The sequence below is a fragment of the Mesocricetus auratus genome, unplaced genomic scaffold (assembly GCF_017639785.1).
Source record: "Mesocricetus auratus isolate SY011 unplaced genomic scaffold, BCM_Maur_2.0 Super-Scaffold_4256, whole genome shotgun sequence".
In the NCBI taxonomy this organism is placed as follows: Eukaryota; Metazoa; Chordata; class Mammalia; order Rodentia; family Cricetidae; genus Mesocricetus; species Mesocricetus auratus.
In genome coordinates, this window is record NW_024429182.1 from 96,087,446 (window position 1) to 96,106,213 (window position 18,768).

Consider the following 18,768-nt stretch of genomic DNA (forward strand, 5'->3'; position numbering starts at 1 on the left):
TGAATCACCACCATCCGGCACTCTCCCAAGGCTCAGAGCAGGGGTGGGGACTGCCCCAGCCTGCCCCATTCCCGCTAACCCCTAGCCAGCCACAGCTACCTCTAGATCCCCGCGCTGAGCGGAAGGCATTTCTCAGCCTGCCCGCGGAGGTTGCCGGGCGGGAGATACCAGGAAGAGAACAAATGCCTAGCGCATAGCTTAGGGCCTCTGCTGGGGTGGGATGCCAAGTGAAAGCGGGGAGACCTGACCTTGAGAGGCCAGACCCGAGGGGGTCTCAGGGGCCAAAGGGCGAAGGGTTGGGGGGAAACGGGGCGCGGGACTGCCTGGGGGTAAAACTTGCAGAACACCAGGGGCAGGGGGGGTGGGAAGCCGCCGACTTCCTGGTCCGCCCCGCCCCGGCCGGCCCGTCCCCGCGTCCCGCCCCGCCCCGCCCCGGCCCCGCCGGCCCGTCCCCCACCCCCCCACTTCCTCCGGCCTCCAGCTCTCACTTCCTTCTTGAGCCCAGAGCCGCCGCCGCCGCCCCCAGCTCCCCCGTCGCGGGGAGGGCACCAGGTGAGGCCCGGCCCGGGCCGGTGGGCAGGGGTCCTGGGCAGAGGAGCGCGGCCGGTTGGGACTGTCTGGGCGCCCGGGAGCCAGGAAGTTTGCAGGAGGGAGCCCGCGGGCGGGAGGCTCTTCGCTTACTGCAAGTTGGGCGGGCGCGGCAGGCCGGGCGGGGACAGCGGCCACCTCGAGTCGATCGCTGGTGGCTGGTTTGAGGGTGGGAATCCAAAGGACAGCGCGGGATCCCGAGAGCCACGAGGGATCTCTGAGATCCGAGCCGTGAGAAGCTCGCAAGTGGGAAAGCGCTGAGCTGTGAGGATGGGACTCTGCGGTGGGGTGCCCTCAAAAGTTGTGGGGGGTGTTCGGTAGTGTGTGAAAGAAGAGGGCCTCTGGGCTAGAGAAGGCGCGCTCTCTAGCTCTGCAGTTGTGACATTTGTGAGGCTGGGAGGGGGCGGCGTCTGGGGCCTCTGAAGCCTGAGAATGCAGAGAAAGGTTTCACTCGGGAAGGTCCGGGCCAGTCTGTAGCTACACTGTTGCTGCAAACCTCAGGAGCTCAGGAGGACCCAGTGGGGAATCCCCGCTCCTTCTCTCTCTTCTCTCTCTCTCTCTCTCTCTCCTCTCTCTCTCTATATATATATGTATATATATATATATATAATTTTAATTTTTTTTCCTGAGCGCCGACCTCTTTATCTTTGTGCCATGCAACAGGTATTTAGTGAACATGTCTGTTATGTTTAGCTGACTCAATCTGGCCGTGCTTTTTTTGAGGATAAACTGAGGAAGGAAAAGGTCTTGGTACCCTCAGTCACTGATAACGTATAGGACTTTGAGAGACAGCTGGGCTTGCGGGAATGATTGACAGCTGTCTCTTAGTCTTTCTCACCTGAATTCCACATACTGTCTTCCTCCACTCTCCTTAGTGCCTACCACACATTTGTCTTCTTCGGTCTCTTTTCTCCCAACCACGTAGATGTACTTAAACCCTAATCTCCCACTTAACCCTGCCCTGCCGCTCTCTGCTCGGTTCTCTGCTGCCTCCCATTCCCATCTCTTCTCACACATATATCCCTTTGGTTTCCGTTTTCCCTGCTGCCTTCTGTCTCCTTTCTTGTGTCGGTGTCTTTAGCTTTGGTGCCCGAAACTGCATTAGACTTGAGTTTGGGAGCCTTTTCACGCCTCTTAGAGATGCAGGCTGCAGCCTCCCGATGCTGGAGATGATTAAAGGGCTGGAAACGAGCACATGTGAATAAGCATGCAAGTTCTGGTGTGTCAACATCTTTATCTCTTAGAGACAAAATAACTGCCCGCAGCCTTGAGAAGGCCCAGAGAAGAAGCCAGCAGAATGAAGGGAGCCTGCAGTGGGTGACATTGTGGTTAGGCAGGGGGAAGCAGTGTGCAGCAGTCAGGGTAGGGTGTCACAAGAATAAGAAAATAGTGAGAAGGGCCATGGGAAATCAAAACTACCCTGATCCTCGGGTGCTCAACCAACAGTCAAGCCCAGGAGTTGGGGGGCTAGCCTGAAGGTCCCTGCCCTTACTGGTTCCAACCAGTGGGGAGAATGGGGGTGGGCTGTTCGTTGTGCTAGGAAAAGGAGGGGGCAAGATTCTGGAGGGAAAACTGCAGCTGATCTAACTTCAGTCCCTACTGGTCGTAGATTTTAGGAAAGGAATGTAAGAAAAAGGGGCTTGTCCCTCTTCCCTGCAGCTTTCTGGGAACTGCAGAGGTTGGGTACCTGCATTTTCTGGTGTGTGTCAGAACCTGGCAGGCAGTTCTGCTGACACGTCTGTCTTTAAGCATCCTTGATATTTGCTTCTTACTTAGGACTCTATTCCCTCTCCCTAAGAAGTTTCTCCAAAGTCTAACTTAGTCTGTCCTGACCCTGTAAGTTCTTTTCTCCATTCTGGAGCCCCTTCCAGCCTTCACATTGCATGCTCAGGGAATTTGTTTGTCTCTCCTCCACTCTTCTGTATTAACTTCCCTCCACCAGAATAAGAGAGAAGTGGAGGGGAGCAAATGCCACTATTGGGGGAATCTTCAAGCAAAGCTAAATTTAAGAGCGAGGCTCCTTCCCCTTCCTATCCTCTTACCACCTCACAGTTGTCCCTCCCCATCAATTGTTTCTTCTTCTGGTCTTGCCCTTCTCCACCTGTCTCTCCTACTCTCGTTTCTGGGAGGTACAGAGGTTTGGCCCCATGGAGGAAATCCAAGGGATCTGTATTAAATCCCAGCTCAGGAAAGGATGTGCATCACAGCTTCAGTAAAAATCCTCAGGAGCCCCGAGTCCTCATCTGACAAACCAGTACTTAATTTAGTGTTCTGTATAGCTAAGCAACCCACAGGGCTCTGAGGGCAAAGATAGGATGGAAGTAACGGGGTTTTTCTCTTAGGCGAGGTCTGGCTCCGTTGGAAGTTTAAGCTAATTACAAGAAAAATACGAGCAGGGTGGGAGGGTTCTAACTGGAAAAACACCATGGGTGGGGGCTACCTAAGAAGCTGCTGTGGAGGCCTTGGCTACCCATTATGGCTAAGGTAATACGAGAAGAAGTGGTAGGGTGACATTGTTACATGTCCTGCTTAGCAATCTGGGCTTTGGAGAGTTGCTTCAGGGGAGATGTTAAGGCTGATGAGGTGTCTGATAGGAGCTTATAGGGGGTTATGAGCAGGAAGATATGAGAGACTGTGGTTATACAGGCGGCTGTGACGATCGATATTGGGATGATAGTAGCTGGAGGACTGGGAATAAGAAGGGTACCTGGGTACAGACTAAAAGCCCCTTCCCTTCTTGTACAGTATCGACCCATTAGAGGTAAGGTTTGTAGGGGTCTGGGAGAAGATCTTTGAAGGGAAACCAAAGACAAAGCCTGGGCCACCTCCCCAGATCAGACTGGTTTTCCTGTCCAGGGTCCAGCTTCCTCTTTTGTCCTCATCTCACATGGGGGGAGGGCATGTCCCCAGGAGCTAAAAGCCAAGGCAAAGGAGGAGCTTCTCAGCTAGGGCAGGACCAGGGTGGCTGTCTGTGCAGTTACACTGTTAGTGCTAACACTACAAGATGGGCCCGGGGCTGGGGGAGACTTGGGGTTTAAAAACAAAAGGATGCAGATGGGTGACTCTTTGGGCCCATTTCTTTATTTGAGATTTGTACATGGGTGTTTTGCCTACATATGTATATGTGTACCACATCTCTGCCTGGTGCCCATGGAGGATGTCAGAGCCCCCGGAACTGGAACTCTATGAACCTGTGAGCCACCATGTGGGTGCTGGGAATCAAATCTGGGTCCCCTGCAAGAACAAGTGCTCTTAAACCCACTAAGCCATCTCTCCAGCCCCCTGGCCCATTACAAAGGAGCATGTTAGGGTCGCCTTGAATGAAGTCAAAGGTCACCTTCTTACTTCGTGAGAATAACATCAGGCCAGAGGTTAGGGGATCCAGGTTCTTACTCTCTCTTGGCTCTACTTCAACATTAGGTTGTAAGTGAGGTGATTGGGGGGCAGAAGCCAGTCTGGTCTACATATCAAGTTCCAGACCAGCCAGTGTGATCTAGTGAGACGTTGTCTTAAAAAAAAAAAAACAACAAAAGAAGATTTGCATTTTCAATACTTCCAAAGGGCACAGTGAACACTGGTAGATTTGACTGCCCCTCCTCAAAGAGATACAGCAGTGCCTCATACTCGCCTTCCTGTCTTAGCAGCCTTGATCTGTCCAGGGCAGAAGTGCCGCTCCTTATGCAAAGTACAAAGATTGCTGTGGGTTGAGAGATAATGCAGTGATGCTGGGATTTTGTTGCAGAATTCCAGGATGGTGGTATATACCCTGTCCTCTGCCCCTGCACTGTAACCGCTGATAGTGGAAAATAGATGTGGAGTTTCCTCCCTGATGTTTTTTCCCTTGTGGAAACCCCCTCAGACCTGCAAGGCATACTAAAAGGACTGGGAAGCCCTGGGTTTCTCTGTGTTGTTAAGTGAAGGAGACAGGATTGCGAGGTTGGCACTCACAGCCTCGTGTGAAGTGAGCAAAAGCAAAGGAAGTGCCACTTCACAGGCCTTTCATGGGGCCCAGAGATTGCTGAGCTGCTGCTAGGCGGGGAGAAGCCAGTGTATGAGCCTTCCTCTGTGCTGCTGGGTGGGGGAGGGGCAGCTTGGCTCCCCAAGCTGGAGCTGTCCTGTCTCTGGGGCTCACCCTTTGTGGAACACCCTGGGTGTTGGGATGAGCTGTCTCAACCCTCTGACGACCTTGTCAGCTGCAACTGGCTTGTTCCTTCCTCCTCTGCAATCCCTAGTAAGTAGCATCAACTCTCTCTCTCCTCTCTCCCTGCCTACGGTAGTGCAAAATCCTTTCTACAGGACCCCAGAGAGTGACAGAAAGGGGAGAGCCATCTGTGTAGGATTTTTGTTTGTTTGTTTTTGTTGTTGTTTTGTTTTTCGAGACAGGATTTCTTTTGTTGTGTAGCCCTGGCTGTCCTGGAATTCACTTCATAGACCAGGCTAGCCTCCAGCTCAGAGATTTGCCCGCTTCTGTTGGGATTAAAGGCATGAGCTCAGGATTTTTTTTTTAATAAGGCTGAGAACTAGGTTCTTGCTGATGCTGAGAAGGGGAAGAGTCCCAGCCCTTGGCCTGGTCCCAGTCCCACACTGACCTCATGTCTTCCCTAGCTTCCTCCTCTCAGCCCAGCTGCAGGCAGCTGCAGCCCCATGTGAGCCTCCTTGTGTCACCTCTCCTCTGTCTCCCCTTCCAAACAAACAAACAAACAAACAAACTTGCAGTGCCCTGTCCCTGGCTTGGTATCTTTGGCCAACCAAGTTAATCCTTAGTCTATCTTCTACTTTTTCTTCTCATTTTCTTCAGTCCCTCTGAGCCACTGTTGCTTGATCTCACTCTTTGAGCTTAGGACAGAGCAGTCTAGCTTGTGTGTTCACTACCCTAACTTTCTGTTTCTCTGGGTGAGGAAGAAGTTGGCTACCTTTGTCCAGTGTCTTGTGGACATAGAGACTTTCCTTGTTCCCAGTCGCAATGTCAGGCTTGATGGGGGGTGGGGGAGCACTGTATGTCACTCTACAACTTTTGCTCAGCCTTGTGCTAGGCTTCTGCAAATAAGCAGACTCCCTTCCCAGCAATTAACAGAACAGTCGGTGCTGGGAAAGGTAAAAGAGGGAGGGGCCTGAGGTAGCCTGGAGAAGGTGGGAAACAGAACTGAGCCCAGAGGACCGGAAGAATCTGAAGGGGTGCACAGCATTCAGGGAGATGAGCTCTTGTGTGCAAAAAGGGACAGATTGAGCTCACTGTTTTTTACTGACAGCGCCATGTGCTATACTCAGGAAGTCAGAAATCAGGCAGGACTTTGCCCTTTAGGCTTTCCCAGTCTAAGGACAAGAGATAAGATTCTGGTCACCCTCCATATGAAATAGACAGGGACTAGACATTGGATCAGTGAAGTCACTTGTGATGTGGACTATGAACAAAAACTTTTTTTTTTTCAAGACAGGGTTTTCTGGCTGTCCTAGAGCTCGCTCGCTCTGTAGACCTGGCTGGCCTCAAACTCCCAAGTGCTGGGATTTAAGGTGTGCGCCACTGCCGCAGCCACTACCACCACCACCACCTAGCTTGTACAGAAATATTCTTGGAGTAGGTAGCAGTCGTGCTAGACCCTGCTTAGTCTTGCTTTTGTTTTGGAAGTATAGACTTTGGAGGTCACTTTGCAAAGGATGGGGTTGTGTAATCAGAGGTAAGGTTTGGAATGTTCGTCGTCAGTAGTGGGGGTTGCAAAATCCTGAGAGCCTTGTGTTAGAGGGGTGGCTTAGGAGGCTGTAGGATTACACGACCCATCTTTTAGAGACCACGCTTCCCCTCCCCCCACTCCCAGTTGGGACACTTCCCCTGCTCTAACTGCCACAGAGATCAGGCAATCAGGCAAACATCAGTACTTCCTTTTCCTCCCCATTCTGGGCCTGCCTGGGACACACCCCAAGGCCAGGGCCCACTGGATGCTAGCTGGACTCCAGGGACCATCTTTCACCCTGATAAGCTCCATCCTCTAGCACCCTATGAGCATACTAACCCTTCTAGAGTCATTTCAAGCTAATTAGGCAGATATCTTTTTTCTGTCATTATTCTCACTAAAACTCAGTATTGTTTTTTATTTTTATTTTTTGTTTTTTTATGAGACAGGGTTTCTCTGTATTGTTCTGGAGGCTGTTGGTCCAGCCCGGCCTCGAACTCACAGAGATCCGCCTGCCTCTGCCTCCTGAGTGCTGGGATTAAAGGCATGCGCCACCACCACCCGTAATATTGTTGGCTGGGACAGGCTTGAGAGGGATCCATCCTATTCTTCATAATAAGTGCTGGCCCAGCACATCAAAAGGCAGTGATTGTACACTCCTGTGTTTCTAGCCCTATACACAAAAAGCTTTTCTGTGCTTGAGTTGACAGAAACCCAGTCTGCTATTTAGGGCGTTGTCTGTCACTTAGTATAGAAAAGTAGATTCACATGGAGCAAAAGCAGAGCTAAAAGGGGTGACCATGCTATGGAAATGCAAATAATTCAGTAGCTTCATGACATGGTGAGATTTAGGCTAGGCCTTGAAGAGTCAGGAAGATTTGAGGGGAAGGGAATAATAGCAGAAAGAAAAATAAGAATAAAATCTGAGATAGAAGAATAGCTAGGACTTGCCAGGTGTGGTGCTGTACACCTGTAATCCCAGCACTCGGGAGGCAGAAGCAAGTGGATCTCTTGTGAGTTCAAGGCCAGCCTGGTCTGCACAGCAAGTTCTAGGCTACACAGTGAAATCCTGTCTCAAAAAAGGGGGGAAGCAGGGGAGAATGGCCAAGATTTGCTTTAGAGACAACACTGTTGACTTTTTTGGAAGAAGGAGCTAGGAACTCATACTAAGTACCTATATCAAGTACATACTGTATATTAATGCTGTATATTAATGCACTTAGCCTTTATAGCAACCCTGTGAGATAGTACTATTGTGGCCCAATTTGAGAGATAAGGAAATTGAAGATTACAGAGGCAATTCATCCTAAGTATAGGGTCACAGAATGGGTAAGTGGTAAGGATTTAAATTCAGGGCTGTATGATTCTACAATCCCTCTTATATTTTGATCAACTTTGAATGACAAAGAGTCCAAGCATGATCTGAATGAGTTAAATTGGGTATAAAAACCTAGAACAAGTTGTTGTCATTTGCTAATATATAGATCTTCAAAATCAATTTATTTACTAACCAAGTTTGTTTATTAAATTATATCTACTACTAGGGAGTAGAATTCTGGAGATTGAAATTGGACCTTTACATATACTAGGCAAGTGCAGTATCACTGAGCCACATTCCCAGCAAAGAATTTTAAGTCATAATCAAAATCCAGTCCTAGACATTGGCCTTCTGCAGCACTGACAGTCTTTTCTTCCAATTTGACATAAGTTAGATAAGCCTATGGTGTATAGTTTAGTGGGTAAAGGGGACTTAGCTGACCCACTTCAGCCAAAGAATCTCAAAAAAAAAAAGACCTGCCAGAGAGCTGGAGATAGAGCTCAACGGTAGAGCACTTGCCAAGCTTGTGTGGGGCTCTAGATTCAATCCTCAGTAGTGCTAACAACAACAAAGATAAAAGTACTAAAATAAGGGGAAAAGGAGAGGAGAGTTATATTGGGACATGGTGAAGGCTGAGTTGGCAGTGAATAGGGAGAACTAAGCCAATGCTACTGCTCACACGAGTGTCATATGCCGTGTGAACAATACACAAAAGTATATTTTCTCTTGTGCTACATCCCCGCGAGGCCAGGAAGGCACAAGTGTTGTGACTCTTGCTATACAGATGAAGAAACTGAGGCTGTAGTAAAGGAAGTGACTAATTTGTTCAAGACCCCACAGTTAGCTGGGAGCCATGTGATACAATGAAGAAGACTTAGGACTTTGGATCACAGAACTGAGTTGTGTCCTGGTTCCCATACTCTAAATAGCTGTTTGAGGTTGGAATATGTTAACGGCTCTGAGTTTGTTTTCTTTGTCTGTAAAATAGAAGTCCTATCAATAGGTCATGAGGAGGATCAAATAACATATCATGCCATCTGTAAACACTTGTACCATATAGATGTGTTTTATTGATCAGCAGGTGAACCTAGTAGGTCTGATTCAGGTATTTAGTGCTCCTGATCATATACCACACTGTGCTTTGGACACTAACTCATTCCTGATCCTTTTCCGGTGTCGGGCCCTCTTCCCTTGCCAGCCCGGAAGCTATTCTCCCTCCCCACTTCTTTAAGAGCTGGTTTACTGATTGCTGGTTGATAACAACCTCCATAGAGAGCCTGGTGTACTTTCAGCCTCTTGGGCCTTCTGACTGCTGGCCAGGATTCCCTCCTTGCCTTCCTGTGTCATTCATTGCTGGACTTTGGGGGGCGGGAGGTCTTTGGGATTTTTTGTTGTTGTTGTTGTTTTTTGAGACGGTTTCTCTGTGTAGCTTTGGGCCTGTCCTGGAACTCCATCTGTAGACCAGGCTGGCCTCAATCTCATAGAGATCTGCCTGCCTCTACTTCAGAGTGTGATAAAAGGCATACACTACTACCTCTGGTTAGGGGTCTTCGTCTTACTGCTGCTTAGTCCCCTTCTTTGTTGATCTGAAGATTTCAGGCCCAGGAGTTTTTTTTTTTTTTTTTGCTGGGAAATGCCAGGACTCAAATAACACAGTGGACACAGCTAATGACCCCTACCCCTGCGGCTTTTTTAAGTTCATATATAAGAAAATAGATTTCATTATGAAGTTTTCCTGTATGTATCATCTTTATCATTATACTCATAGTCGCCCTTCCTCTCTCTACACTGATGTCCTTCCTCTTCCCAAACAGTTCCCCTTCTGCTTTCATGTCTCTCACACACACATTTAACTCTGCTGTATATTTAAATTTAGACTTCACATATGAGAGAAAACATGTAATGTTGTTTTCCTCCTTAAGCCTGTCTTTGGTCTTGCTTTGGGATGGGGTTTTACTGTATATCTTCGACTGGCCTAGAACTCACCAGGTAGACTAGGTTGGTCTCAAACTTACAGTACTCTGTTGCCTGAGTACTAGGATTATAGGTAAACACACCACACACAGCTGTGTATGCGTGTGTGGTTTTGCATGAGTGCTGGTTCCTACAGAGGCCAGAGGCAATGGCTTCCGTAGATCTGGAGTTACAGGCAGTTGTGGAGCTGTTCAAAGTGGGTTCTGGGAATTGAACTCAGATCTTCAAAGCCGTTCCTGCTCTTAACTTCTGAGCCATCTCTCCAGCCCTGTCATAGACCTTTTACCTTATTTCCTGAAAAGAAAAACTGAGACCCAGAGGGGATAAATGCTTCGTGCTTGGCTGCAGTGAGTCAGAGAGCTGAGGTAAAACTTAATCTGGTCTTCTAGTCTGAAGTTCTCTCTACTGCTCTGAGAGTAGTCTGCCCGAATACCCAAAAGTTGAACCCACATGAGTACAAATTAGATGGGAATCCTGTTAAGAGGAACATGAGACATGGCCTCATCACATAACACTATTTCCCTACCAGCTGGTCCTAGAAACTGCAGCCTGGGAGGGGACCTGTGCCAATGTTTGGGTCCATTCCAGCCCCACAACACCAAAGTTCCTTTTCCACTTCCCAACAAGGGGTCTCTCTATCATGACATTGTCTTTAATTTTTGAGGCTTTGGAGCAAATATTGGGAGATCAAACTGGTGAAAGGAGTCCCTATGTAATAGGTGATCTAGCAGATCCTTGCATAGAAGAATAATTAAAAATAGCTAGTATTAATTAACCAGGTGCTGCCCTCAATGTTTTTTTTTTTTTTTTTTTTTTTTTTTTGGTTTTTGGAGACAGGGTTTCTCTGTGGCTTTGGAGGCTGTCCTGGAACTCGCTCGGTAGACCAGGCTGGTCTCGAACTCACAGTGATCCGCCTGCCTCTGCCTCCCGAGTGCTGGGATTAAAGGCGTGCGCCACCAACGCCCGGCACTGCCCTCAATGTTTTAAATGTAATAACCAATCAATACCATGGAGTCGATATTGTCTCCATTTTGCAGGTAAGAAAACTGAGGTTTAGAGGAGTGGTTTGTTCATTGTCATTGCTGGAAATAACAATGGGATTTGATCCTAGGCTGGTACCAGAACTCATATAACGCTGCAGCTTTGCAGCATCTTGCTCAGTACCTCTCCTTGTTTCTAAAGTTTGTCACAATGAGACTTGGGATGAAGTCAGGATAACTGAACAAGAAGTAGTTTTCCTCTGTATATCTTCATCTTTTCTTCTCAATGGTCAAGGAGGTGTTTGCTGAGGCTGTACAGTCTCCTAAATCAAGAACATCCCTTTCATCTCTCCATAGGTTACTTCTTCCAGTGGAGTCCAGAAGAGGGAGGAGGCACTGCCTCCACTCCGGCAGCTTTACACACAATGCAGAGCATCAAGTGTGTGGTGGTGGGTGATGGGGCTGTGGGCAAGACATGCCTCCTCATCTGCTATACGACTAATGCCTTCCCCAAGGAATACATCCCCACTGTGTTCGACAATTACAGTGCCCAGAGTGCAGTTGATGGGCGCACAGTGAACCTGAACCTGTGGGACACTGCGGGCCAGGAGGAATATGACCGCCTCCGCACCCTTTCCTACCCTCAGACCAATGTCTTTGTCATCTGTTTCTCCATTGCCAGTCCACCCTCCTATGAAAATGTGAGGCACAAGTGGCATCCAGAGGTGTGTCACCACTGCCCCGATGTGCCTATCCTCCTGGTGGGCACCAAGAAGGACCTGAGAGCCCAGCCTGATACCCTACGGCGCCTCAAGGAGCAGGGTCAAGCGCCCATCACACCGCAGCAGGGCCAGGCACTGGCCAAGCAGATCCATGCTGTGCGCTACCTCGAGTGCTCAGCACTGCAGCAGGACGGCGTCAAGGAGGTGTTTGCTGAGGCTGTCCGGGCAGTGCTCAACCCAACACCGATAAAGCGTGGGCGGTCCTGCATCCTCTTGTGACCCTGGCACTCAGCTTGGAGCCTACCCCTTGTTCCCTCACCAGTTGTGCCTTGGCGCCTTGTCTGCTCCCAGCTGTGCCTTAAGGACTAATTCCAGGGGACTCCCTGAATGCCTTTTATTCCTTAAGGAGGTATACAGGGAAAGGGGCTTTGGGCCTCACCCCATTCTGCTTGGGAATACCAAGTATTCCATGAGTTCATCTAAGCCAGGTTGACCTTTCCAAGAGGCCAACCCAGTGCTGCCTTCCATTTCCTGCTACTGACCAGTTCATCCAGCTTTCCACAAAGTTGTTGCTGCCTGTTGTGGTGCCTCCTCTCAGGTTAAGGGCTCTAACCTCTGCCTTTGCTCTTGGAGTAGGCTCTCCAAGATATTCTCTCCCTCCCCCAAGGGAGGAGCCACAGAACCCTGAGAAGAAAATTGCCCTAACCTGCCCCATATGCCCAGGCCTTATGCGTCTGCTGACTGACTCAGGCCCCATGCTTCTGGGGGCCTTTCCTACCCCCATCAGCATCAATAAAACCTCCTGTCTCCAGTGGCCCCGGCTCCTCCCTATGTGCTGGGCATTAGCGGGTGGGCATGAGCTAGGGCTCCCCAGAGACTGGGAACCTTTTGTTTCCTCTAAGAGAGGATAGGAGACAGTAGGCTTCATTGTGGTTCTCTACCACCACCCCTCGATTTCCCTAACAAAGCTCTGGGGCCTGGCCACAGATGCCATAGAGGACTAGGATGCAAAGCTTGAGGAAAAGACTTCCTGGTCAAGGCTCCAAAACGGGTGTTGAAATCCATGAGTCTAAAGATGTGCTTTCAGTCATACAATCGAGTTGAAGGCCTCTGCTCCAACTGAAGACTCCTAGCTAGCCCAGCTTCCAGGATGAGTCATTTCAGAGATAGCTCAACCACTTCTGTATGCCAAAATGGAGGCTGAGGCCAGCCTTAGGAAACACCAGGCAGAGGGTAAGGGAGATACTACATGAAAATGAGCTGCTGTAGACTTAATCCCTCCATTCCTTGCCTAAGGTCCCATGTACAAATGAGCCCCAGTAGTAACATACTTAACCCCAATTGTTGGCAAATGAAAAAATTTATTGTTCTTCAAAATAAAATATACAAATAGAAGCTGGGGATCTGGGGCAATGGAGAAAATGAAGGAGAATTGAGGAACCCATTCTGGAGTAGGGAAATCTGGTGACCCCTGCATCCTTGTTGGAGGGAAAGGTCTTACAAGCCTGTGATTTGAGGGGTTGATTTTTTTTTTCTTCTGAGACAAGGTCTTACTGTATAGCCCTGACCTGCCTGGAACTCACTGTGTAGACCAGTCTGGCCTTAAGCTCCCAAATGTCAGCCTGCCTCTGCTGTGCTGGCATTAAAGGCATGTACCACCATGCCTGACACTCCACTTTGGAGACAAGGTCTCAGAGTAGCCCAAGTTGGCCTGGATCTTGAAGCAGTCCACCAGTCTCAGCCTCCAATGTGCTAAGCTTACAGGCACACTTTAGTGTGCCCAAAAAGCCGGTTCTAGATAGGAAGCAAAATACATCCTTGGCTTCTGGGCCAAGTCATCTGTCAAGTCCAGAGCACTACTTCTATCAGATGACCTCAGAGACACCAGCAAAGCCTTCCCCCAGGCTTACACGGGAACACGAGGCTGAAGGGAAGAGCGTACATCTAGAACACCTGCGCAATTCACAGAACTACAGCTGCTCTGGGGTGTGCACAGTAGTCACTAGACACATCAGTCAATGAAGGGTCTAGAGAGAAATATCTTCAAGTAGTGGGCCACTTCTCAGGGGTTCCTGACCTCAGTGAAAAGTGTCATTATAAAGGTCAAAAACTAAATGATGGTCATGAACTTCAGGACTTTTTTTTTTTTTTTTTTTTTAGCACCAATGATGGGGCTTTCCTGCCAGCTCAGTTCTTAGTACCTTTCACTTACTGGTGATGCCTCTTGAAAACCCTGGGAAGGTTGGGGATAAGCCAGCAGTGCTGGGGTCAGCCTTGTCATACCCACTCCTGCTCTTCTCCCTGCTCCCTGCTCAGTCCCCAGCTAGAGAAGGGCCCGGAGAGGACATGGAGATAGGGACGGCCAGAGTGGCTTCTTGCTTCTGGGCAGTAGGTTGCCTCTCCCCAGCATTAGAGAAGGGTGGTTTAGAATCTCTTTTCCTCCGGCTGAGAGGTTATTAGCAGCTCTTTGTTCCCGAAGTCCCACCAGGCTGTCATGTGGAACGCCATGTTGGTTAGGACAACAGTGTACTCCAGGATGGCAAAGATGGTATACACTGTTATGAGGACACAAGGATAGGGTATGATGAACCTCTCGTTTTACCCTCTTAGTGGCTTCTTAAATCAGCACATAACCAGCCCACCACAGAGAACACAATGACAGCCAGGGCCCATGACCACTGCCTACTATAAAATTAAACACCACAGCTGCTCTGAAGTCACTTATGGCCAATTACAGATCCTAGCCTGGCCTCACCTCCAGCCTCACAGTACATGTTGTGCCGGAAATAGACAGCCAGCGCCGAGAAGAAGGAGACGAAGTTGATGATGAAGAGCCGCTGTTTCCAGCTGTAGGACTTGCGATCCTAGAGGATGGACTATCTGATCACTCTGCAGCTTGTTGGGTATTGTGGGCTTCCCTCTTAGACTCGGTTCCTAAAGGCTGGGACTCCCCCCTTGGTTCCCAAAGTGGTCATGGAAGGGAATATAGAAAAGGGCAGCAAAAAACGATGAGCATATCCACAACCCTGCATTTAGGGTGACAATGAAGCCAAGAAATAGTGCTATCTCTTGCCCTTCCCACTTCAGTGGGATGGAATAGGAAAGATGCATGGAGTTCACCAACCCAACACTTTCAGGTGCTGTGGGGCAAAGAAAGGTCGTGTATGTGGGTGAGGGTTATTATAAACCAGTCCACTGACCGTGTTTCTAACCCACTGGGCCTGGCTGCTACCCTTGATTTGGCCCCATTTCCAGCCCCTATGCATTCTCCAGTACTACCCAAATGGTTGACTGGAACAAATCAAACATTCTCCAAGCCTCAGCCCAAAGCCCCCATGCCCTTCTGCTGGCTTCCTAATAGAAAGTCCTTAGTCACCCATCATTACCCACATCCTGAGGACAGATGTCCTTGATCTTCTTCTGGGCTTCCTAGTACCCAGTAGGGATAGACCGTACCTCCTGACTTACTGTGTGCTTCTTGGTCAGCCGCCAGAGAATGCAGGTGAGGAGCATGTAACTGAGGGATGCCGCGATAAACACAATGAAAGCGTTTTCATGGATGGCTGGAGGGAGAAAGGAGGATGGACACCACCCTCACCCTTAGGCAGGAACGAGGGCTGCGCCCCCTTCCCGTGCCCTTCACCCCTCCCTTGTCCGGGCACCCACTGAAGTCCTCGGAGGAGGAGACGTAGGTGAGCACAAGCAGCGCGAGGTTCTCCACCACGTTGAGACTGAAGTTGAGGCGGCAGAGAAGGCGGTAACCGGGACACGGGGATGCACAGCTGAGGTAGTGGTTCCAATAGGCGAAGGCCGTCAGGAAGCGGGGTGCCGAATGCAGGCCAATGCAGAAGCGCCAAACGTAGCGCTGGGGAACCTCCCCACCAATGGCAGAGCTCACTGATGGCAGGTAATTGGGCACCTAGAGATTTAATCCAGGAGTCTAGGCATCCCCTTTGCCGATCCCGCCCACCAGGAAGGCCTTCTTCCTATCAATTCAAGCCCCTCCCTTTTTTTCCAAGTTCTCCTTCTGACACCCTCCCAAGCCTTCCACTTCTAGGTCCCTGGACTTACATGTTCATTCCCTAGTCTGTCTGGGATTTGGACAAGGGTAAGGTTATCTCCAACTTTCTTGAAACGGAACCTACACATTTGAGCAGGTGTACATATGAGTTCAGATTCTCCTTACGCTGAAATCTCAGGGTTGTGCCTCAATAAGGCTCTGTGGGCATCCCAGGCTCCCAGGTTTGGTTCCTGAAGACCAGGATGAGTCACAGACCTTTGGACTTTACTTGGAACAGTGCCACCCTGCTGAGCTGTTCCTGTCACTACTCCCAGTTCCACTCATTCCCCCGGGCAGGTGCAGCAATGTGTGAAGAGGATGCTGTGAGATCCTGAGGGGAGTCAAGAGTTCCAAGTGATCCCTTATTGTAATCAAGTGGTCGCGTTTCAGAAAGTGGGCTCTTCTGCAAGGTAGAAGAGGTGGCAAACTCCTTTAATCTCAGCACATGGGAAGCAGAGGCAGGTAGAACTCTGAGTTCCAGACCAGCCAGGACTACAAAAAAACAAAACAAAACAAAACCTGTCTCAAAAGAAAAAAAAGAAAATGTCCCTGTCCCTGTGCACCAATTCTGTCCATCTTTCTCAGTGCCTGGAACTCCTCGTTTTCTGTGGAGCTGCAGTCTCGCTCTTTAAGCTTGATGAAAGAGAGGAAGGAAACAGTCACAGAGCTGAAGGAGTGCTGTTGTTATCTGTATGACAAGCAAGAGGGTGGGGACAAGTGAGCAGTGGTTTAGATGGGGCTGGGAAAGCCAGGGGCTGGAAGAGGATCTCCTGCAAAGCTGTGCTTTGCAAACTTCAACACACATGGACTCATTTGGGAACTGTGTGGCATTCAGGCTGGGAAGGTGAGAGTGGCTTTTTTTTTTTTTTTTTTTTTTTTTTGGTTTTTCGAGACAGGGTTTCTCTGTGGCTTTGGAGGCTGTCCTGGAACTCCCTTGGTAGTCCAGGCTGGTCTCGAACTTACAGAGATCCACCTGCCTCTGCCTCCCGAGTGCTGGGATTAAAGGCGTGCACCACCAACGCCCGGCTGAGAGTGGCTTTTGTAAAAGATTCCAATACCAGAAGCTGTCAACCCGTTGCCCCACTTTCTACAGACTTTTAGACTCAACAGCCAGGGCAGGGTAGAGCCCAGCAACCCAGCGACCCTGCTCTAGCTACGAAGGGTCCAGTCTTTAGATCTTCAGAAACAGAATTCTGGGAATTCCAATCCTTCCTTTAAAGAAGATGCTGAATGAGCCTCTGGACTGCTGGTTCAGTGGGCAATGCTGGAGGAACCTCCCAGGGCATAGGGTAGGCATCCTGGGACCTCCCAGCCACCACAGCACTGCAAGAGGAAGCTTAGTGCAGAGTTCTCAGAGAAGCTGCTCCAAAAGCTGGGTTCGTGTCCCAGTTGTGTCTTTATCATTAGGTGACTCTGAGCAAGGCTCTCTCTTCATCTCTCTGAGCTCCAATGTCTTCATTCGTAATACAGTTATTGTGTCACCTATCTTATAAGGTGATTTGTTTAATTAAAGACAGAATCTCACTAAGAAGCCCCAGCTGGCCTGGTACTTGCTATGTAGACCAAGTTGGCCTTGAATCACAGAGATCACAGAGATCCATCTGAGAGTGCTGGGATTAAAGGCATTTGCCAGTATACCTGGCTTTGTAGGGAGACAGAGCATCTACAGTGTCAGGCCCACAGTGGGTATAAAAGTGATGGCTTTCAGAAGTCAGGCTTTCATGAAAAGCCTGCACAAAAGGTTGTGAGTCACAGGGCTAATGAGTATAAGAAACCCACTTAGAAGGGAAAGGCAGCACACCAGACATCGAGTGAGACCTCTCGCCTTTACAGCCCCTCTGATGCCCTGAGTTGGGTAGCTGAGTGCAGTCTTCCTATTATATACATTCTGAAGACTACTTCCCAACCTCAGTTTACTTTGTGGGGAATAGGACAAGCAGCTAAAGTCTACTGGGAGAACTGAAGGAAGAGAAGGTTAGTGACTGTGAGGCTGTCTTCACAAACTTCTTTCAGATTAAAAGTGAGGCAGGATTTTAAGAGTAGGGACTGTGTCATCCATCACATACAAACATACACATATAATCATGTAAATATTTCCGCTTCCTTCTCCAGCACATCAAGTTTCCCTAATTTACTAATTGTGCCAACAACAACCTCAGAAAAATATCAGACACCAGATACACACAGTTCATTCCAAATGTCCCCATAAGCCCAGAGCTAAAAGCACTGATGAGCAAAGAGTTCCCTTCTAATAGAGAAGTAGATCAGAAACTCATTGGGGGAAAGTTCTAAGAAATTCCCTAACTAGCGACTTGAAAGATAGCTCAGTAAAATGTTTGTCTTGCAAACATTAGAACTTGAGTTTGCGCCCTAGTCTTCAGGTAGAAGCACAATGGCATGCACTTGTAATTCCAGTGCTGCAGAGGCAAAGATAGGAAGATCCTTGAAGCTCAATGGCCAGCCAGCCTAGCCAAATGAGACTGTCTCAAAAAACAAAGTGGGGGGGGGGGGCTGGAGATGGCTCAGTGGTTAAGAGCACTGGCTGCTCTTCCAGAGGACCCAGGTTCAATTCCCAGCACCCACATGGCAGCTCACAGCTGTCTATAATTCCTGTTCTGGGCGATCTGACAACATCACACAGACATTCAGGGAAAACATCAATGTAAACAAAATGCGAATAAATATATGTAAAAAAAACAAAGTGGATATGAGAGCCCATATCCTCTGACACACACATTCCTTATCAGATTATACCTTTTTATTTATTTATTTTTTGTTTTGTTTTGGTTTTTTGGAGACAGGGTTTATCTGTGTATCTTTGTAGACCAGGCTGGCTTCAAACTCACAGACATCCGCCTGCCTCTGGCTCCCGAGTGCTGGAAGTAAAGGTGTGCACCACCAACCAGCTTCAGATTATACCATTAAAGAATAGTTTTTTGGCCTCAGGGAAAAGTACCCACCCCACACACACATACACACAAACACATATACTAGCTATGAAAGGTTATCTAGGCCAGGAGATATAGCTTCTTGGTGCTGGTCGTCAGTAATAAAAGCCACTAAGCTAGCATTCCCATTGGTCTCCCATTCTTTTTGTTGTTTTGGTTTTGGTTTTTGGAAACAGGGTTTCTTTACATAACTCTGACTGTCTTAGGCCTTGATCTGTAGACCAGGCTGGCTTCCTGCCTCTGCCCCGGGAGTGCTGGGAATAAAGGCATATGCCAGTATCGCCTGGCAGTCTCCCTATTCTTAATCCCTAGTATTTCTCCATTCAGAAGCTGGAAGGAAATTATAAAGCACAACCCTGATCATGTCTCTTTCTGCTTAAAATCTTTCTAAAGCTCCCATTACCCTCAGGATAAAATCCACAGTTGTTAGCCTGGTATTCACAATGATCCCCTCTCGCCTCCACACATTGCAGCAACAAAGTTCCCTCCTTCAGAAAAGAAATTGTCTC

The 18,768-nt window shown here is 48.8% G+C and overlaps 2 protein-coding genes across 16 annotated transcripts in view; one reads left to right on the plus strand and one right to left on the minus strand.

Annotated features, from left to right (window-relative positions):
- The first annotated feature begins 427 nt into the window (after positions 1-427).
- Rhog (ras homolog family member G) lies at positions 428-12,065 on the plus strand. Of its 2 annotated transcripts, none has more exons than XM_005074058.4 (2): positions 428-552; positions 10,887-12,065. In XM_005074058.4, the coding sequence occupies exon 2, from the start codon at positions 10,955-10,957 to the stop codon at positions 11,528-11,530; it is 576 nt and encodes a 191-aa protein (XP_005074115.1). In that variant the 5' UTR covers positions 428-552; positions 10,887-10,954; the 3' UTR covers positions 11,531-12,065. The 2 variants fall into 2 exon arrangements, with proteins under 2 accessions (XP_005074115.1, XP_040613444.1); XM_040757510.1 differs by lacking the exon at positions 428-552 and adding an exon at positions 4,795-4,819.
- A 527-nt stretch (positions 12,066-12,592) lies between these two features.
- The window catches only part of Pgap2 (post-GPI attachment to proteins 2), a 28,895-nt gene continuing 22,719 nt past the window's right edge, over positions 12,593-18,768 (minus strand). For 12 of the 14 annotated variants that reach the window (XM_013116289.3, XM_013116292.3, XM_013116290.3 and 9 more), the window contains 4 exons: positions 14,918-15,170; positions 14,708-14,814; positions 14,007-14,115; positions 12,593-13,806 (listed from right to left, as the gene is read on the minus strand). In XM_013116289.3, coding sequence (XP_012971743.1) covers positions 13,676-13,806; positions 14,007-14,115; positions 14,708-14,814; positions 14,918-15,170 — 600 coding nt within the window. In that variant the 3' untranslated portion in view covers positions 12,593-13,675. The remainder of the gene's footprint in view (positions 13,807-14,006; positions 14,116-14,707; positions 14,815-14,917; positions 15,171-18,768) is intronic. The other 2 variants (XM_021229546.2, XM_005074055.4) reach the window with 1 other exon arrangement.